A 21,465-nucleotide genomic window follows, 5' to 3' on the forward strand; every position below is an offset into this window, starting at 1 on the left:
ACTGTACATTGAGCACAAAGCACCATTTGAACCTGTACATTGAGCACAAATCACAAAGCAATTACAAGACTCTCAGTATTCTCCCCAAGCATCAGTGACTCTAAAGTCTTTCTTGAGACTAATTTGACAACAGTCAAAAAATACAGCATCATCTTCAATAGCATAACATTGGTGTTCCGGAGTAGTTGACTTTCTTGTTTTCCTTTTGTATAGTGGTTAATAATCAGATCCATTTTAATAATCCAGTCTGTATGTAATAATCAGTTAATTATGTAATAATTGGTAAGTATTTAATAATCAGATCAGTGTTTAGTAATCAGGTAAGTATTTACTAATTGGGTAAGTATTTACTAATCAGGTTAGTATTTACTAATCAGGTCCGTGTTTATTAATCAGGTCAGTTTTTATAATCTTAAAATAATTTATATTTGTAACCAATAGTAATGATATCCTGCAGTTGTTAGGTATTCAAATTCAGTTATAGTACAGTAGCAGTCAAAGGTTTAGACAACATTTTGGCTGGTGCTGTGTGTCTGGAGACATATTTCACCCTGTCCATCCTGAGTGATGCTCAGCCAGTTTTCGTCCCATTCTTTTGGACTGCCAGGGTTTGTTGGTATGCAGGAACTGGTATTTAAACAGCTGGCCGCAGCTGTACGATGAAGCAGTGAGCTAAATCCCTGCACTACTCCAAGACCTTTAATAAACTTTTGTAACATAAGTTAAATGGTTAAAATTAACCAAATAAATAAGGGTATATTGTGACATTTTCACACATTAACAAATTATATTTTAGAATAGAAGTTTTGAAGAGTTACTGATATACTATTCAAACTGAAATCCAATGTAACTTTTCCAAAATATATTTCTAAATGTGGAATGATGAAGTGAATCTGAAAAAATTCAATTATTGGGACTTTTTCATCTGGATGTGTAATATTTTTTGCATATTCTTAAATTAGAATCCATATTTTACCATGAAATTCCAAGTTTGAAAATGAGTGGTTATGGACATGGGGCACATATTGTATGTGAAAAACAATATTCAGGGACAATTTTTATCTTGAAAGCACCACTTTTACAACAATGATCAGAAATTGCAGGTTATACAGTATATAAAATGTTTACTTGAAGTGTTGTAATTTATAAATGGTGAAACCAATATGTGTTCAAATACCTTCAAATAAAAGCTGAGAATCTATATTTTAACCTCATAGTAACGGTCTGATTTCAAATTATAATTTATAGGAGAAAAATACATTCACTGTGCCATTATTTTAGGAGGGCATTGTAGGTTTGTTTGTACATTTTGTTTTTATTTTTGTTTGTATCTAGATATCTAGCAGAGATATAAAGTTCAGCCTTGTTGATGCTTTTCTGGTGGACCATAGCATGATAAACAAAGTGTATAAGTGAAAATAGTTTTAATCAGTAATTTAAACCTTAACTGGCAATATGCTGAGCAAACAATATCAGTCCATTATCCGGCTTCGAGATCTGTCTTAAATAATGTCTTCAGGTATCTTTGATCTGCAGCAGGCAGTCATATTCAGATAGCCCATCACAATGGCTCCCAAAAGACCTTAGACCTGAGCCTATGCAATGTTAATTCACAACATCTCAAAGCGGTGTTATATCCGATTGTGACAGAAGCTTTTTGTTCAGTTGATCAGCTTCTGAAATGGTTTCAGCTTCTGAAATGGTTTCAGCTTCTGAAATGGTTTCAGCTTCTGAAATGGTCAGAAGAGTCACTCAGGGTAAAGTGTTTGTTCTTCCCATCCAAACATCCCTCCATGAAACCTATCTACTGTTCACTGTACATCCCAGATCTCACAGAGGAGGGGGGTGAATTTGTGGTCGCTCATTCGCCAGGAGGTGAGCATCTCGGCATGGTGGTGGTTGAGGGTCCGCAGCTCAGTCAGCCGGCCCAGGAGACGGGCAAAGTGCTGGGGCTCAAGCGGGTGTTGCAAGGCACAGAACTTCCTGAGCACCTCCAACATGGGTTCCTGTAGCCTCTCCACTGCCTGCTGGTCCTTCACGTATGGTCGGTCTGTAGCAAATAATAAATAAAAGGTACTTTAGAAATAGACTCATTCCATGGTTTACTTTACATACTTGTAGCTACTGTTAGCTAAAGTTACGCCCAAGTAACATCAAACCAAACAATTGTTGGTTTCAGTTGACCATTACATCTTAAAGAGAAAAATCATAAAATCATATTTGGGTGAAATTCCCCTTGTCTTAAACAACAGATTGGATGCTTTCAATTCATGAATGTGAATGGAGCTAATGACAATATGTTTTAGGTCAAACTATCCCTTTAACTTGTGTCTCAGTAGCTGACCTGGTGACAGGATGGTAATGGCGGTTAGGAGGGCGTGTTCTTCCTGCATCATCTGTAGCTCCCCAATGCTTTTGTAGAAGGTGAACATGGGTGTAATGAACTCCTCAGATATCCCTGGAAAACATATAAACGTGCACATTCAATACAGAACCACTGGATGGCAGTATTGTCCATAGATGCCATTGATCACAGACGGAGATGAGTTATAACACTGTGATGTACAAAGTGTGTTAGTATTAAGAAGATACAGTTTAGAGACAGATACTCACCATTAAAATAATTCCCACAATCAAAGTTTTATTAACCAAAACATGCACAAAAAAGTAGGCATATTTATTTTTATAATGTCTGCTATTGACTCAGCTCAGCAAGAAGTAAATCAACACTTGGTGGTGAAAAAGAACAATAGTTAAAAAACACTATTGCCTGACAGATTGACTCTTTTGTGGAATACATTATAGAGAGCTCTTTTTTTTTTTTCTGCGACTGATGATCAGTTTACACATCAAAACCCTGATTATCACATTTCCCAGCATGTTCAACTGCATGATGATTTCTGAGTTGGTTGCACTACATTTGTTTATTGATATACATGGTTGCACAACCCAATCAATCTCATAGTCCAAAATGTTGTACACAATGCATATGTAGAGCAAGAGTTTAGAAAACTGGCCCATTTGCTTTCATGTTTTTGAATTCTCAACACAGCTCCAGCTGTCAACACATTCAAATGAATTAAGGATGAGTACCAGTGCAGTGTTGTTTGAAAATTGTCCGGATGTGTGGATTTGGGCTGTGTTTCCTAAGCAGACGGTGGTCTAGAGCCACACTGCTATGTCACAATAGTATGCCTGAGTATTCCATCTCTATGTCTCTGGACTATGATTATTAAATACCTAATGCAATCAAAATTGTTTTAATTATTAAAATGTGCCTGGACAAAAAAACTGAGGCCAAAACTGTCTCACTTTCCATCTAATAGATACTGTGTCTCACAGAATATTTATTTTTGTAAATATTTGATGATATCTTTTCATGTGACAACACTGAAAAAATGACACTTTGCAACAATGTAAATTTGCTGTCCCCTCAAAATAACACAACACACAGCCAATAATGTCTAAACCGCTAGCCACAAAAGTGAGTACATCACTAAGTGAAAATGTCCAAATTGGGCCCAAAGTGTCAAAATTTTGTGTGGCCACCATTTTCCAGCACTGCCTTAACCCTCTTGGGGATGGAGTTCACCAGAGCTTCACAGGTTGCCACTGGAGTCCTCTTCCACTCCTCCATGACGACATCACAGAGCTGGTGGATGTTAGAGACCTTGCGCTCCTCCACCTTCTGTTTGAGGATGCCCCACAGATGCTCAATATGGCTGTATGGTCTTGGTAACCATGCTGCAGCTCAGTTTCAGGGTCTTGGCAGTCATCTTATAGCCTAGGCCATCTTTATGTAGAGCAAAAAATAATAATTCAGATCCTCAGAGGGTTCTTTGCCATGAAGTGCCATGTTGAACTTCCAGTGACCAGTATGAGGGAGTGTGAGAGTGATGACACCAAATTTAACACACCTGCTCCCCATTCACATCTGAGACCTTGTAACTTTTACGAGTCACATGACACCTGGGAGGGAAAATGGCTAATTGGGCCCAATTTGGACATTTTCACTTAGGGGTGTACTCACTTTTGTTGCTAGCGGTCTAGACATTAATTACTGTAATACAAGCTGTACACTCACTACTTTACATTGTAGCAAAGTGTCATTTCTTCAGTGTTGTCACATGAACAGATATACTCAAATATTTACAAAATATTTGAGGAGTGTATTCATTTCTGTGAGATACTGTAGTTCCCATACTTGTATACAAAGGGAACCAATGAACGGCTAACAATTAGTTATTTTTCCTTCTAGATCCCAGTTCAAACTGCTCTAGTTAGGAATTTCTTATGACATCACCCATGAATGAATTGTACGCACAATACACTAAACAATAAAATAAAGTAGATATTCTGTGTACGGGGCAGACCAGTGGTATGGCCAGATTAGTGTACTAGTGGTATTATTTGTTTCAGAGAAATACAATTATAAATAGAGAACAGGGTGCCAGCCTTGTGTCAGTTCTGGTCTGAGTTATAACGATAAGAAAGGTAATGATGTGTGTAGAATTAAAATATAGAGTTACAGTGGGGAGAACAAGTATTTGATACACTGCTGATTTTGCAGGTTTTCCCACTTACAAAGCATGTAGAGGTCTGTATTGTTTATCATAGGCACACTTCAACTGTGAGAGACGGAATCTAAAACAAAAATCCAGAAATATCAATTTGTATTTTATTGCATGACGGTCAAGATGGCAGTCAATCTCCCTCGGTCTGGGGCTCCAGGCAAGATCTCACCTCGTGGGGCATCAATGATCATGAGGAAGGTGAGGGATCAGCCCAGAACTACATGGCAGGACCTGGTCAATGACCTGAAGAGAGCTGGGACCACAGTCTCAAAGAAAACTATTAGTAACACACTACGCCGTCATGGATTAAAATCCTGCAGTGCACGCAAGGTCCCCCTGCTCAAGCCAGCGCATGTCCAGGCTCGTCTGAAGTTTGCCAATGACCATCTGGATGATCCAGAGGAGGAATGGGAGAAGGTCATGTGTTCTGATGAGACAAATAGAGTTTTTTGGTCTAAACTCCACTCGCCGTATTTGGAGGAAGAAGAAGGATGAGTACAACCCCAAGAACACCATCCCAACCGTGAAGCATGAAGGTGGAAACATCATTCTTTGGGGATGCTTTTCTGCAAAGGGGACAGGACGACTGCACCGTATTGAAGGGAGGATAGATGGGGCCATGTATTGCGAGATCTTGGCCAACAACCTCCTTCCCTTAGTAAGAACTGGGTCTTCCAGCATGACAACGACCCGAAAAACACAGCCAGGGCACCTAAGGAGTGGCTCTGTAAGAAGCATCTCAAGGTCCCGGAGTGGCCTAGCCAGTCTCCAGACCTGAACCCAATAGAAAATCTTTGGAGGGAGCTGAAAGTCCGTATTGCCCAGCGACAGCCCCAAAACCTGAAGGATCTGGAGAAGGTCTGTATGGAAGAGTGGGCCAAAATCCCTGCTGCAGTGTGTGCAAACCTGGCCAAGAACTACAGGAAACATATGATCTCTGTAACTGCAAACAAAGGTTTCTGTACCAAATATTAAGTTCTGCTTTTCTGATGTATCAAATACTTATGTCATGCAATAAAATGCAAATTAATTACTTAAAAATCATACAATGTGATTTTCTGGATTTTTGTTTTAGATTCTGTCACTCACAGTTGAAGAGTACCTATGATAAAAAGTACAGACCTCTACATGCTTTGTCAGTAGAAAAACCTGCAAAATCGGCAGTATATCAAATACTTGTCCTCCCTACTGTATATATATACATTTATTTCAAGGATTTGATATAAAGATGAAATATATATACAGCATATACACACACACACTGTGTGGTTTGAATCCAAATTGCTGATCCTGAATGGTGATAACAACACAAAACATGGTCAGGCTGGTGGTAAATCTCAAACCACACCCTCACCCCTTCAAATGAACATTGCCAACAATTCTACATTGAGTCGTGATTTGTCGTTGCCTTGTTGTGCCAAAACAGCCTTCCACAATGTTTTCACTTAACCTATTCACTATGTTGCTGTGACATCTGATGTCCAGGCAGCTTTTCTCATTAGTTGGCAGAAGAATTGAGCAGGAAATGTTGTTAAATTCTCAAGCCATAGAAAGTCTCGGTGGCAAAAATAACTATAGGGGTCGCTTAGTCAGGCACATCACAGAGCTGTAAGCCTTCAGAAATATCATGAACGCACAAAGAGGGAGAAAAGGGGGACAAAGGGGCTCTCAGTGTTTAGATAAAACACAAGAGAGTTTAGACATCATCTCTATCTTTTTCCCTCAGACTGACCTTTAGCTTGAATATCTGTCAAACAAACCATTCCCACTGGAGAGGTGCCAAGGGACAGAGTGACATACTTATGGAGCCACCCCCCCCCCCCAACACTATTCAACTGTCCAACCAGTCTTGCGAAAATGACAGCAGATATGATTACATATGAGTGTCTAAGGTAAGCTTTGCCTTTCAAAACAGCTAGACTGCTGCTGTTGAATTTGTTTTTATAACTCATTTTAAAGATGCATTTAAAATCCACCCTTTAAAAAACATCTCAATATATGGATGTGTACTAAAAGTAGTTTTTATAATGTTCTAGAATTGAAATTAATGAAATATCAGAATAACAAAGTAAAATCCTGTTTATTTCTGTTATGACGGGTAGAATTTAATTGGATGTTTAGTGAATTATTATTGCCATATCACTCTTTATGGACAATAAGTCATGGGCAAGGCTTTAACTGTCTAGCAGCAGAAGGCATACCTTTTTTTATCACTCTACCACCCTGCTTGGCACAATGCCCATACAAGCTAACAATGGAATGAAACACTATCTGGCGGGTAGCGGGTAATCCACACCTGGCCGGGGATCAACAGGTCAGTACTCTGCCTCCCAGCCTCCCTGTCAGATGGATGGTCTGATAAAGCAGATCCATTCATTATTCACCTCAGACCTGAGACCTGCCTGCAGTCTTCACATGGATAATTTCTGTGCTACAGTACAGCCATAGCAGTGTGGGTTTGCATGCTTGGCTGTGTGTTTGTATGCTTGACTGTGTGTTTGCATGCTTGACTGTGTGTTTGCATGCTTGGCTGTGTGTTTGCATGCTTGCCTGTGTGTTTGCATGCTTGGCTGTGTGTTTGCATGCTTGGCCGTGTGTTTGCATGCTTGCCTGTGTGTTTGCATGCTTGGCTGTGTGTTTGCATGCTTGGCTGTGTGTTTGCATGCTTGGCTGTTTGTTTTCCTGCAAGAAATCTTTGATAACATCTACAGCAATATGTTTGCAAACAATAACATTGATACTGATGTGTGATTTAATTAATTAATCAGAATCAGAGAGAGTGTTTCTACATTTTCAAACCAACTTCAGATTGTTAGTGCAATGTTTATGATTATGAGGTGATGATGAAGACTTTTTCAAGGAACATGATAATGATGAAAATTATAATAAATGTAACCACTGCTTAATTGTATGACACTGTTTCCCAGAAAGTTGGGAGTAAAATGCAAATAATATTATAATACAGTGATGTGCAAACCATTTATCCCTATATTTAATAGAAAATAGTACTAAGACAAAATATCAAATGTGGAAACTGAGAAATGTTATTGTTTTTGTGAAAATACATGCCCATTTTAAATTTTATGCTAGCAACATGTTTAAAAATGTTTAAACAATACTCTGTAAGTATTTGGGAACTGAGGAGACCAATCACTTTTGTTTTAGAAGTGAAATGTTTTCCTATTGTTGCCTAATGTAGGACTTCAGCTGCTCAACAGTTCAGGGTGTCCTTTGTCATATTGTTCATTTCATAATGTGCCAAATGTTTTCAGTGGGTGACAGGTCTGGACTGCAGGCAAGCCAATTTAGCACCCAAACTCTTACAACAGAGCCATGCTGTTGTAACACGTGCAGAATGTGGTTTGTCACATTCTGGCCTTTCTGAAAAATACGTAATTTGGATGGCAGCATATGTTGCTCCAAAACATGTATATATTGTTAAGCATTTATGGTGCCTTCACAGATGTGCAAGTCATCCATGCCATGTGCACTAATGCACCCCCATACCATCTCGGATGCTGCCTTTTGAAATGTTCACTGATAACAAGCCTGATGGTCCATCTCCTCATTAATTTGAAGGACAGGTGTCCATGATTCCCAAAAATAATTTCAAATTTTGATTTGTCAGACCAAAGCTTGGGCCCAAAGAAGGCGGCAGCAGTTCTGGATCTTGAAAATATGGTTTCTTCCTTGCCTGGTTTTAACTTGCAAAGTTTTAACTTGCATTTGTGGATGCAGCGATGTACTGTGTTCACAAACAATGGATTTCAGAAACAATGGTGTTCCTGATCCCATGCAGTGATTTTCACTAGAGAATCGTTTCTGTTTTTAATGCAGTGGTGCCTGAGGGCCTGAAGATCACAGACATCTAATATTGGTTTTCGACCTTGTCCCTTGCATACAGATATTTCTCCGGATTCTCTGAATCTTTAAATGATATTATGTACTGTAGATGATGAGATCCCCAAACTCTTTGCGATTTTACGTTGAGAAACAAAATTCTTAAATTGTTGCACTATTTGCCCATGCAGTCTTTCACAGTGGTGAATTCCTCCCCATCCTCACTTCTGAGAGACCCATCCTCTCTGGAATGTTATTTTTACATCAACTCATATTACTCATCTGTTACCAATTAATCTAATTAGTTGTGAGATGTTACACCAGTTTTTTTTTTGCATTACACAACTTTTCTAGTCTTTTGCCCCTGTCCCAGCTTTTTTGAAACGTTGCTGGCATCAGCGTCCAACTCTTTTTTGGAAACATGGTTGTAGTAGCATAGCAGCAGACTTGTGGATGTTGTCATAGTGTTTCTACGGTTTCTTGGTATGGACGTACCACTCTTACGAATCCTATCTTCCAGCACCTCTGTGTGTCCATGTGGCAGCTTCCTGGTAAACACCTGCGCTGAGCGTAGGAACATGGCCTCCACTGCTGAACCTTTCAACAGAGCTATCTGATCCTCATGGTCCAGGGCAGAGAAACCTGTCAGTCACACACACAGTCAGGGAGACTATTATTGAAGGAAGGAATGTGAAAATGTGAAAGATTACAAATGATGAATATCCTTGAAACTAGGCCACTGTAAACTGGCTGAGTAAAATAGATGCCTCCATAAGAGAAAGAGATTTGTTAAAACTCGTATTTCCATTACAATTTCCGTGGACAACAATTCTGTAATAAGTTAGGTTGTCTGAAACCTGAAGACTTGTATGCCTGAGTTAATGCCTAGTTTTTGTAAAGTGGGCTGATACATTCTTAAGTAACAGTACCCGCTCAGTCCTAATACATTAAGTTATTGTTACTATAGTGCCAAGGAGCCGATTAAACTATTAGTATGGAGTACCAAAGTACAACAGATCAGAGTTGAGCTGATAATGAATGGCAGTAAAAATATATTATACTTCCTTAAGCAGAAGGTCAGAAGGATCATTGTAATCTAAGTTTCAGACCTGGAATGTTTTTGGTAAACTCCACCAACACTTGAACATGACTGGTGGCCATCTCTGTCAGAAGAAGGAAGTTCTCCTCTGCATTGAACTGCTCTTGTAACTGGAGAAAAAAAGGTAAAAAAAGGGAGAACAGAATTTGCCTGAAGTTGTATGACACCTTTGCCTGATAAGGGCAGTTATGAAATTTCATGTAAGTAATTGGAATATGAAATCCCATATTCTAGGATATTACCAGTTTTTATATTTGTCTTCCATAAATTTAAAATGCAAGTTGCATGAACTGTGACTTAGAGAAAGACACACATAAATTACTTTAATTGTAGAAGGCAGAACATACCAGTTTTTTTGCAATATCTTGGGGAATTCGATGTTTCTGATAGGCCTCTACAATGAAGTTCAAGAGAGCCTGTTGCTCTTTACTGAGCTCAACCTTCTCCTGAAAAAAACAGTAAGTGTACTGGACTTAGCTGTGAGAAATCCAATTTCTTACTGGCAACTAGACTTTTGAAATGTTTCAATATTCATTGTTCATTTTAACACAATGCTTATTAGGATCAAAGGCAACTGTAGCTTAGGAGCCTTTATTCCATTGCTAACTAGTCTCATTATCATGTAATTGCCACACATTTATTGATACATATACAGTATATATATATATATATAGCTAGATAGATACAGATATATTGATACATAGAAAAAAGGGAAGAAAATAACTTTCTAAGAAAGAACAGATGGTTGTTCTGGAAATAATGATTTTACCTTCGTCTAAAACCATCTCCAACAGTTTTCTAGAATATATTTAGATTCTTCCAATGGGATCCATTGCCCTGCCACCCATTTAAAGAGTAAAAAGGGCCGCGTTTACCTTTGCCAGTTTGGTGGTGGAGGTGACATGCTTAATGTCTCCGGCCTCGGCCTCGTCCCCAGTGGACGCTCCCGGTGAGGCCTTGGGGTTTTTTCTCAGCCTTTTAGACTTGCACTGGATCTCTGTCAGCAGGCCTGTGGGACGGGATGACAATGTACTGGGGGATGATTGAACCTCTACTCATCCAGAAATGACTCTCTTTCAACTGTAGTCAGCCGGTCCGGCTAAATTCCTGCTTAATGGCCAATTATATGTACAGCAGAAGGTGTTATTACATTTTATTGAAATAGCGTCATAGTGTAACCATCAGAAAATTTGAGAACTTTTTAATGACAGGCTATATGGATTATAAAAATATCTTTAATAAGTGTGATATTAAAATGCTGCAGCAGGTGGTTCAATCCCTGAATGCTGACTGGTACAAAGCTGTGATATATGAGACTGTATACCCCTGGTATAATTAAACATACTATTTGCTGTTAAATGTACGTCAGTAACAAGTTAATATACAAAACCCAATTGCGCCTTATTGTATGATTACACAACCATTGTCTTTAATGCAGGGAGCATATCAATATTAGAAACTATTATTAGAAGTTTTGCGAAACCAGGGACACGTGTATGTTCAGTGTTTCATTTCAATTCAGAACTTCCCCGAAATTGTCTCTCTTTTCACAATAGGACACAAGGAGACTCTAAGAGCTGACTAACACGTAACTTTGTTAATCTACGGAGGGAGCGCTGTAGAGCCAACAGACTGGGATGTTCAATGCCTGCTATCTGCACAATTATTCCCAACCAGCTTTTAACATTTATGAGCAACACAAGCCCAATTCTGTCCTCCTGGGCTCCTTGTCCGACTGCCACAAATTACACCTACTAATTGGGTCTCCTCAAGGGTAGGGTGAAGCTAAATGTAACGATACAAAGATTTCAACAGGAAAGTTTTACACATTCCTTTACGAATTCATTCCAAAATGTTGCAGTTGTATTCTCATGGAGAAATATTGGATCTCCTCTTCCTTCCCCCTCAATCTCTCCTTTCTCCTTCGAACCGTCCTCCTGCTCCTATCTTTCCAACAGCATTTTCTTTAAGAGCCAGAACTTTCTATCATGAAATTCAAAGCAGTTTTGTCAGAATCCACAATGAGTTTTCTGCTATGATCTGAATGCCCCCAGTGTTTTGAATAAAACAAATTACGCTGTAACTGAGTCTTCTGAAGAATGTCCGGGGTGAGGCTCACAGGTAGACAGATGTCAAGCTGATCTAATACTAAGACAGATACACATGGTTTATCTGTTTTTACCTTGTTAATCCTAAACTTATTTAAAGTCTGTCTATTCATGAATGGTAAAACGCAATAATATTGAAGAAATCCCAAATGTGGTTTGAAATTTGTTTTACATGCTGTGGAAATAAATAGTTGGTGCAGTTTATACAGCTGTCCTTCAATATGCTAGTGCTTCAGTTCATTTCAGGAACGGCTTTGAATATGGGTTTGTGTTTCAGATAATACTGTAGAGTAGGGGTATCAAGTAACAAATCGAGTGAGTTAATAAAACCTGCAATGTAGTCTGTCAATAAAATACACATAGTAGTACAGCAGAGATGCTGTTATCGCCACATTCATTTCCTGAAGGTGGCAGGATATTCTTTAGCACATAACAAATACCAATATGGCGACTGAAACAATCCAATAAACATGCATCTGCAACTACATGGATTCTAGACTTGACCAAAGACCCTGAGCAATGAAGAAGCATGGGATTTCCTGTCTGCAATATGCAGAATTGACTGTACATCTGTCAGTAATGATGGTTTATTGACCCTTTCCTCATTTATAATAACGGTACTCACAGTGACCATGGGAAATGCTGTGTGTGGTGTCATAGAGAGTCATAGAGGCTGATACTCACACTCTGCCAGCATGCCCATGTCCTTGCACTTCCGGAGACGACACTCCTGGCACTTCCTGCGCATGTACATATCCATCTCACAGGTCCCTCCAGTCTTGCACTTGTACACAGCGTTCTTGGTGATGCTCCGTCTGAAGAAGCCTGGAAGCAGTGATCTCCATGATTACCTGGTACTAATAATGATATTTACTGTACTCCTTTAACTCTTTCATGTTGAAGGGCTGTCTTGTATACGAGACCTGCCTCAATTCCCACCGCATCTTTTACATAGGACTGGGCTTTGACTCTTTCATAACCCAACATTTCTTCTTTTTGAGCCATTCTGTTGTAGCTTTGATTGCATTTTGGATCATTTTCCTGTTGCAAAATCCTGTTGGTCTAGCTTCAGCTTTTTGACCGACGGCCTCACATTCTCCTCAAGAATTCTCTGGTACAGTACGGAATGTATGGTACTCAATGATGGCAAGTTGTCTAGGCAGCAAACAGCCCCAAACCTTAATCCCACCACCTACAGTACATGCTTTAGAGTTGGTATAAGGTTCTTCTGTTCAAAAGTAGAGTTTTGTTATCCACAAACATGGGATCTGGAATTGCAGCCAAACAAGTCCACCTTTGACTCATCTATCCAGAGCACATTGTTCCAGTATTTTTGGTCTTTAACCAGATGTTGTCTTGCATTATTGTCTTGATATTATTTTTTTATATTCTTCCTTCCTGAACTCCCATGTAGTCCAAGATTGCGCACTGTATGTAGATTGCCAGTGGTTTGGGATTTTCTCCATTTGTAGATAATCCGTCGGAATTATGTAATTTAAATAGCTTGGAAATGGTTTTGTAACCCCTCCCAACATTTTAATATGTCCCTGTTTTTGGGCACTGGATTCTACAAATATCTGCATCAATAATTGTTAAAATGGGTTACCTTTAATTGGTTTACTTTTAACTGGAGTTGGACTTCAGCTCAACCTTCCATGTGTCCAAATCTGTACAAAAAGACAACTTTCCAGGTGTGTACTTACTGTTTCCCACAATGGTATTTGGTAGAGGGCACTTGAATGTCAGCTGGATGGAAACCTTGCAAAAAACCTGATAGCTGTGCCCTACAAACTATATGACACCATACAGGCACATGGCCACGCATACATTAAATCTTTAATGGGGTCATTCAAGTGTGGCTGATCTGTGCCCAATCCCCTTGGCCTCGATCCATGCCCCAGGGGTGTTTCAAACTATTTTAATATTGACACATACATTAAAGAAGAATTACACATTGGTAATTAGATGTTCAAGCACAAAGTAAAGGGTGCAAACACATACATAACGTTTTTTTTTTTTAAAGGTCAACTTGATGTTGATGTTCCTGGTCTCACAGTCATACATCCAAACAATGTCATGCCTCCCTGGATGTCGGTATATCTTTATATTTATATAATGCTTTGAATGGAGTGGGGACTGCAATTCTTGTTAAGATTTCTTTTGGATGTTACATTTCAAGAAACTTCCTCTTACACATCCATCATAGTCATGATAAGTATTGTGATCGGTAATTCTATCTGTGCAGAAGATCTATTAGTCAATATTATGTACAGCTAATGTGACATCTGGTCACAATAATGATATTTATCTTTCAAAATCTTGACAAAAGCATATGGTTCACAACAAACTGCGCATCAACATATGATGATATTATCATAGACAGTGCTTTGGGAGGCACTGTGATATTGGCGCGTGATATAGTACTTTTCCATTGGTACCGTGGACAGCAGTAATGCAGCAAGTGGAAGCGAAGGACCCTTTGACTCTCTCCATTATTTAGCTTCTATCGACGACATGCCCCACAAACATCTTTGGCTGACCAGTGGAAAGCAACTCACTGTTGGTAAGCACCTTGTTACCTCATTGGTGCCTTGGACATTAACTCCAGCATGTTGTTTTCAGTCCCAAAGACAAAAATAAGCCAACTGGTATGTCACTATCTTAGACGTTTTATGTTTAAATCAATAGGTGAGGGATATACAACTCATTGAACATCAGTAAATTAGCTACCGGCTGGTGTTGTCAGCTAGTTAGCTTATCTATCAGGTGGACAGTAAGTGTCTAGAGTGCAAAGTCATTTTGACATTAGTTGTATCCCTTCAAGCCATGACCATATTAGCAGCTTTTGGAGCTCCAACCAACTAATTCATTTGAATGTGTTGATGTATTGTGAGTCATTACTGTTTTAAAATATTTTTTTAAAGGCTTTTTCAAAAGCTAGTTGGTTCCTCAACCTGAAAGTACTCTAATGGGTACATTTCCTTAAACAGTCATTACAAACTTCAATGGTGGCTAAAAATCCATTAAAGTGCAAGAATGTATATTTTGTATTGGCAAACTAAAGTAAAATCAAATGTGGAGTTTGTTTTTTAGAAATATTATCTGCTAACAATACTTCCATAGATTTTTATAATGTGTTGACTTAACATAGTGGATTTTTGTACTGGTTCTGTGCTGTTTAAGGACAACTGAATTCTGCTTTGACATAGTTAGCTCTGGTTTCCTCTGCCATTATACAGAGGAAAGCTGGGAAGGAATTCTATCTGTTGGTGTGGAGGTGCCACCCCGACACCTTCACCCCAACAGGTTGGAACTACCCTTAGGGAGGGGTTCATAGTGGCTTTCACTGAGCTTTTAAGTCCTCTATGAAGAGGTGCTGTACATTCATATTGCTTTCTCACCGCAATGTGTCAATGTCAAGATACATTCCATTAATTCATTATCCTCATGATAAAATCACGTTTACTGGATATATCAAACTTGACTCAAACTGAATTTTTCATTCAAGTGGCAGATTTGGTTCTACACATTACATAACATTAAAGATCCTCAACCTACAGTACATTCAGATTACAGTACTGTTCTAGCAACAGGGCCATAGTAATATTTCAAAGAACTGAATTTGTTAGAAAACGTCAGTCACCTAAATTATCAACTAATGACTAGCTCTACATGAAAACAATGGCAATACAAAACCATTTAGAAACATATTTAAGTAAAAAAAAAGGAATGTTGCCTTAGTCCTACACTATGAGTCACTTATGGCTTTTTTCTCCTAATTTAAGTTCCTGCCTCAGTCTAAATGAGACAAATTAGTATGGAAACTGGAGTGTTGTGCTGGCAGTGTTCACATGTTAACTACTGTTCAACTAGTTCATTCACTGATGTACTCAAAAACTATTGGCACCCTAGATAAGGATGAGCAACAAATATTGAATAAAATAAATCATACAAATATGAAGAGACTGAATGCAACAAGTGTTTTAATGTCGTTTTAAGAAGTCATTCTTTTTCTTCTCCAAATGATGGATGTATTTTTGACTTATTGATAGAACTGATGATTCTAATTGATCAAATCTAACAAAAATGAATGTTTGCGTATATAAAATGCAAACATAGCACTTACTGACAACATCAATTAATTTGATTTGTATTTATTATTATTATTCGTTAATGTATAATTGTGTCATTTTGGAGTACATTTTATTTAACACTCTATTAATACTCTATTAATACTCTATTTTTCTAAACATTTCTTTAATCTGAATTAATCTGACCATTGGAAAATGAGCTACAACATTAATAAATCAAGGCAGTTTTCATTAAATTGAGCACATAAAAGAGCAATCGCTGTTCATGACAAACTTTTGGTCATATGAATTTAGTTCACCTGTCAAACCCAAATCTAAGCTAGTTTGACTCCAGTGTTTGCATCCACCTGCAACTTAACAACTTAATTCACTTAACTGGTGTGGAGGCTATTTCTTTAAACGCTGATTTCTGCTTTAACCCTCACTCTTACCTTTACAGCCTTCACAGGTGAGAGCGTTGTAGTGGTACCCAGATGCCTTGTCTCCACACACCACGCACAGCTCCTCCCCTTTGCCCCGGCCAGTGTGGGATGTATGCCGGGTCCTCTTGCACACTGCAGGCACTATAGTGGACACCTCCTCCATTTCAGCGTCATAGCTGCCATCCAGAGGTCCTTTCCTGAGTTCGTACATCCCAGTGGGTGAGTACCACTCCTCGGTGCTGAACTGGGGGTAGTAGTTCTGACTGGAGTAGTATGGTGGGGATGACATGGTGGCCTCCACCAGGGGGTATTGCATGCTGTGGTAGCTGGTGAAGGGTAAAACGTCCTGATCCTGAAGCAGAGGACTCCCTTGATCAGCCAGAATGTCTAAGAGGGGAGAAATAACGTTAGATTGAACTATATTGTTTCACTGAACAGAAGTCAGCAATGGTCCAGAAGGACCACAATTGAATTTCCCAAGACAATGTTCCCAGTCTTTTTCCCTAGGATACAGGTATTCATCACTATTAATGGTAATGATGGGACACTGTTTCCCAGCAGAAGCTGTTAATTTGTCAGAGACTTTAAACATTAACAAGGGATAGTTATCGACACAGTAATGTATAAACCCCTATATGAGAAAACTCAAGCCCTCACAGAAAGCCAAATGACTGGACTACTATTGTTACTATTGTTAACGTTTCTCTTTGACCACAGATACAGATATATATTCTTTCACAAATAAAGAAAAAAATGAATCAGTGACTTTAGATCAGAATTTCTGTAGATTGCTCTTTTTCAAAGAAATGTTATACTATGCTATTATATTCATATGCCATTCACCATTCAGCCAAATTAATTTGTGTAGTGAATTGGCACAGAATATGATCTAAACACATAATCCGAGTGACAAAAGATCCAGAGAAAGATCTGCAACCATGGTCAAAATTAATTTTTAAAAACAATTGGTGCATAGTCCTTCATGTTCTGTGGTATTTTATGAATCCCAACTAATTTTAATTGAGCACATATAACAGCAGCTGATACAACAAGCCAGGAGTGAGATACTGACCTCCTGAAGATTTGTTCTGGACCATGGCCATCTCAGGGTGACCCAGGATTAAAAAAAAAAACTCCCTCTCTCTGGCTCTTCCTGTTTTCTCTGACCTCCTGAAAGGCTTTACTTTAACATGTACTTCCTCTGACTTAGCATGTCGTCGTTTATTGTAAAAGGAACAGAGAAATGCCTGTCACATAGTCCTAGAACTGAACACCTTGGTGCTTGCTTGAAGACTGACTCATGGGTGCCAATGGGGAGCAAAGGTTGTCACGGTTACTCATTAACCTGACAGTCACATTTCTGTCCATCGTTACAGGTCGTTTTCTAAACATTGAAATGTCACTTTCACATCTAGCCTGTGTCAGAGGTGGCAAATGGATCAATCACCTATTCCCATAAGGATGTGTGAACATCAAACTATCACTGGCATATCATATTTACATACACATCAAGTATTTACATGTTAGTTATTTAGCAGATGCTCTTATTCAGACCTACTTATAGGAAACATTTGTGTAGCTTTCTGGCTAACAGATTCAACCACAGATTATTCACCTTGCCAGCTCTGGGTTTCGATCCAGCAACCTATTAATTACTGGTTAGGTCCTCTAACTGCTAGGGTCTTATAAAACATACTGCCCTGTATAATATGTGTTACAGCACCAAAACTTTCAGGAGTGTTGGCTGAAGAACTGATCAGGTTATATGTTGCTTACCAAAGAAGTGTGAGCTATCAGACAGTGGGAATCCATCAGTTGGTGGGATCTGAAGTGGTCCCACCACATTGATGTCGGGGCCCACCCACTCATTCATTAAAAAATCTGCGATTGTCCAAAACCCAATGAGAGAACTAGAAGTAAGATCTTTCCAGTGAAATTCTGTAAGGAACAAACATACAATGTGACATAATGTTAGTATATGTTTTTACATTTTGGTTACACTACTTGGTGATAAATACTCTTCAGCCTGAGTACACACTACCGTTCAAAAGTTTGGGGTCACTTAGAAATGTCTTTGTTTTTGAAAGAAAAGCTAATATTTTGTGCAAATTGATCAGAAATACAGTTTAGATATTGTTGATGTTGTAAATGACTATTGTAGTGGGAATGGCAGATTTTTTTTATGGAATATCTACATAGGTGTACAGAAGCCCATCATCAGCAAGCATTACTCCTGTGTTCTAATGGCACATTATGTTTGCTAATCCAAGTTTATCAATTTAAAAGGCTAAGTGATCATTAGAAAACTCTTTTTTGATTATGTTAGCACAGCTGAAAACTGTTGTGCTTATTAAAGAAACAATAGAACTGGCCTTCACTAGACTAGTTCAGTATATTCAGCATCAGCATTTGTGGTTTCAAAATAACCAGAAACAAAGTCCTTTCATCTGAAACATGTCAGTCTATTCTTGTTCTGGGAAATGAAGGCTATTCCATGTGAGAAATTGCAAAGAAACGGAAGCTCACAGACAGTAAAATGAAAAGATGGCCAAAAGAACACATACACTTGACTCTAATATAATCGCAAAAGTGTTTTCTAATGATCAAATAGCCTTTTTAAAATGATAAACTTGGATTAGCAAACACAACGTGCCATTGGACCGCTAATGGTTGCTGATAATGGGCCCCTACACACCTCTGTAGACATTCCATTGAAAAACAGCGGTTTCCAGGTACTGTAGTCATTTACAACACTGACAAGGTCTACACGGTACTGTATTTCTGATAAATGTTTTCTTTCAAAAAGGGACATTTCTAAGTGACCCCAACATTTTGAATGGTAGTGTACATTAACCGATAATTATTCGACTCTGTGGTGGTTATGATATTTGACTAATTACAAAAGTATAACAATTGCCATAGCTTGATGATTACAAAAAAAATCATGGAATAGGAATCATCCTGTTCAGAGAAAAGAATGCCTTATTTCCCTCAATAAAACCTAATGGGACACATTATAAAATCTGAAAGATGAGTTTTCCTCTTCTGGGATCTCCCTCACCACTTTCCACAGTGCTACATCCTCCGTTGACAGTATTAACCTCTGGATACCCCCTTATCGATGTAATTAAGCATCAGGTACCTGGACTTTACATGCAGGCCCCGGGGAGGTGGCACTCTGGGGGGGGAGAGGTGCTCATTTAAACTCAGGAGGGGACCATACAACACTAATGGACTGGACAAAGCCATCCTGGCTTCTCTAAAATGAAGTAGTCAACGATTGTGGAGTACATTTTCTATCGCCTTAAAGAGTTGGCTGTATAGAGTTGTCCCGTGTTTCCCAATCTTTTGAATACTGGAATGACTCGAATACAACTGATAACTAACTGTTGCATAACATAGTGCAAGAACACTGGAGAAAAACCTGTAAATTCACTTTTTAAAATACGTTGTGTATTATACAGTAGAGCATGGATTGTCAAATCCTATTAGTTCTGTGTGTCGCTGGTTACGTTTGGTGAGACTGGCTGTATACAGCCACTGAAAACATACTTTCTCCAGCACCCTCCTGTCTCATGTCTGTCACGGACGAGCTGCACGTTACACACGTTTGTATGAACTGACACCCGGCCAAAGTAATGAGAAAGATGTAAATTACCAATGCGAAAAAACCTTTTTTATTTATCTCACCTGACTTAACTCTAATTAAAATTAGGTGCTAATTATCCCAGAGAATAAGCAGCAGCCCACATGAAGATCCGAATGAGAGCCTCTTGGCCACTGTGTCAGCCCACACAATGAGTCTACCAATAATCCTCTCACCCGTTGCCAGTAAGTTATAACAATCATCACTGCATTAGTTCTTACCTTATTCCTGCCTGGTAATGTCTCTTAAATCCAGCCTAGTGCAGGCCTTGGCCCTTTCTGATCGCCACGTTGTAAAGAACAGCACCATCAATATTGGCTAATGAGCATCTAGCTGCTCCCGGCTGTCTGGGCTGCTGTGAGAGTATGTGACTGGCAGGGGTCATGGAGAGAGGGGACAGTGGTTATTAATTAAACTGTCCATTCCATTCCATGAACACACTATGCTTCATCCCCACCCCCTCTTCCTCTCATCCCTCAGAAACCTCCTCATCCAGCCAAGCCATGTGGCGGCTTTATCGACTCCCTAGCATAAAGATAAACAGATCAGCACATACACACACACAGGCACTGACACACACACACACACATCCACGTACAGTTACACAGTTAGTCACAAGCTGCTATGTCTGAGAACATGTACAATTGGAGCGGTCTATAGCCAGCTACAGTGGAATTATTGTCCTGGCTTGCCTACTTATTTGTCAGGTGTACCCAATATACTGTAGTATTGTTGCTGGGACATTCAAACAGCTCAAATAGTAAAATATAAATATCATAGAGTGGAGGAAATCAAATATTTTCTTTGCTGGTGGCAGTGAAAGCTGCTTCCTTGACCATTTACAGCTCACCATTCAGACTCCAATTCTAAGTACCAATGATAGGCATTCTGAATCATGTTACTCAATTCATCTAATTGGACATAATTTGGCTCATCATTTGACTATTCAGTTGAAAGGTTTAAAGATTGACCTAGAACCATGAAAAAATTGCAAATCTCCAGTGTAAAGCCTTAAAAGAAGGCAACTTTTATGTAAGAATGTGAAATGTGTATTATAATAGGACACATTATAAACTGGTGAATTATTATTATTGTTGTTATGTAACATCACTGAAAAAAACAAAATGAAAAAACAATGTTAACAAGGTTTGTTCAATAAGAAAACCATCTACGGTTTTGCCTAACCTGTCTACAGATATTGTTTTGAGAAAAATAAATGGGCAAAACTAAACAAAATTTTTCACCATTTGCAATTCGGTTCCTAATATTAACCAAAAAGAACCATTCAATCAGATCTGCTCATGAGTGTATGACCGCGTGTATGATCGCTACTATTTACATACAGGTTATGAAAAGAAAATCTACAGAATTGTGTGTACATTTTATATTTACATTTCATATACTAAGTGTTTTATTTTCAGGTATATTCTATATATCCCAAAACAAGTGCTTAATTATTGATGGGTGTATTGCTCCATCCAAAGAGGCCTTTCTGAGTCAACAGAACAGACAGTTGATCTGAAATAAACAGGACCTTTGCCATTGTCTGGTGCCTGTTTGCGAACTAACTAACTGCCATGCTTCCAAGGGCTTTGGAGGGGACTGGGTTGTGATAGCCTCATGAGAACGACACATAATGGGACTGAGAACCATGAAACATACAGTTGGCTACTGTATTTCCTTCC

At 38.8% G+C, this 21,465-nt stretch overlaps 1 protein-coding gene across 3 annotated transcripts; it reads right to left on the reverse strand.

The window, feature by feature from the left end:
• Positions 1-2: 2 nt before the first annotated feature.
• On the reverse strand, positions 3-20,146 carry nr1h4 (nuclear receptor subfamily 1, group H, member 4). Of its 3 annotated transcripts, none has more exons than XM_010890320.2 (10): positions 20,002-20,146; positions 17,911-18,072; positions 16,144-16,521; positions 12,306-12,446; positions 10,389-10,522; positions 9,861-9,956; positions 9,524-9,623; positions 8,910-9,056; positions 2,345-2,458; positions 3-2,050 (listed from the first exon to the last, which is right to left on the reverse strand). In XM_010890320.2, the coding sequence occupies exons 2-10, from the start codon at positions 18,005-18,007 to the stop codon at positions 1,812-1,814; spliced, it is 1,446 nt and encodes a 481-aa protein (XP_010888622.1). In that variant the 5' UTR covers positions 18,008-18,072; positions 20,002-20,146; the 3' UTR covers positions 3-1,811. The 3 variants fall into 3 exon arrangements, with proteins under 3 accessions (XP_010888622.1, XP_019895976.1, XP_010888623.1); XM_020040417.1 differs by having other exon boundaries at positions 9,861-9,959; XM_010890321.2 differs by lacking the exons at positions 17,911-18,072; positions 20,002-20,146 and adding an exon at positions 17,207-17,832 and having other exon boundaries at positions 9,861-9,959.
• Between the last annotated feature and the right edge of the window lie 1,319 nt (positions 20,147-21,465).

Source organism: Esox lucius, chromosome 19, assembly GCF_011004845.1.
Source record: "Esox lucius isolate fEsoLuc1 chromosome 19, fEsoLuc1.pri, whole genome shotgun sequence".
Lineage (NCBI taxonomy): Eukaryota > Metazoa > Chordata > Actinopteri > Esociformes > Esocidae > Esox > Esox lucius.

Bases quoted from the DNA above. Each gene is read 5' to 3' on its own strand.
- nr1h4 (XM_020040417.1), bottom strand. From the start codon at position 18,007: ATGAATGAGTGGGTGGGCCCCGACATCAATGTGGTGGGACCACTTCAG. The intron at 2,459-8,909 runs GTACGTCCATAC...TATGTTTTCCAG, and splicing joins AGATAGGATTCGTAAGAGTG to GGATATCTGAGGAGTTCATT. The intron at 2,051-2,344 runs GTCAGCTACTGA...TATTTGCTACAG, and splicing joins CATTACCATCCTGTCACCAG to ACCGACCATACGTGAAGGAC.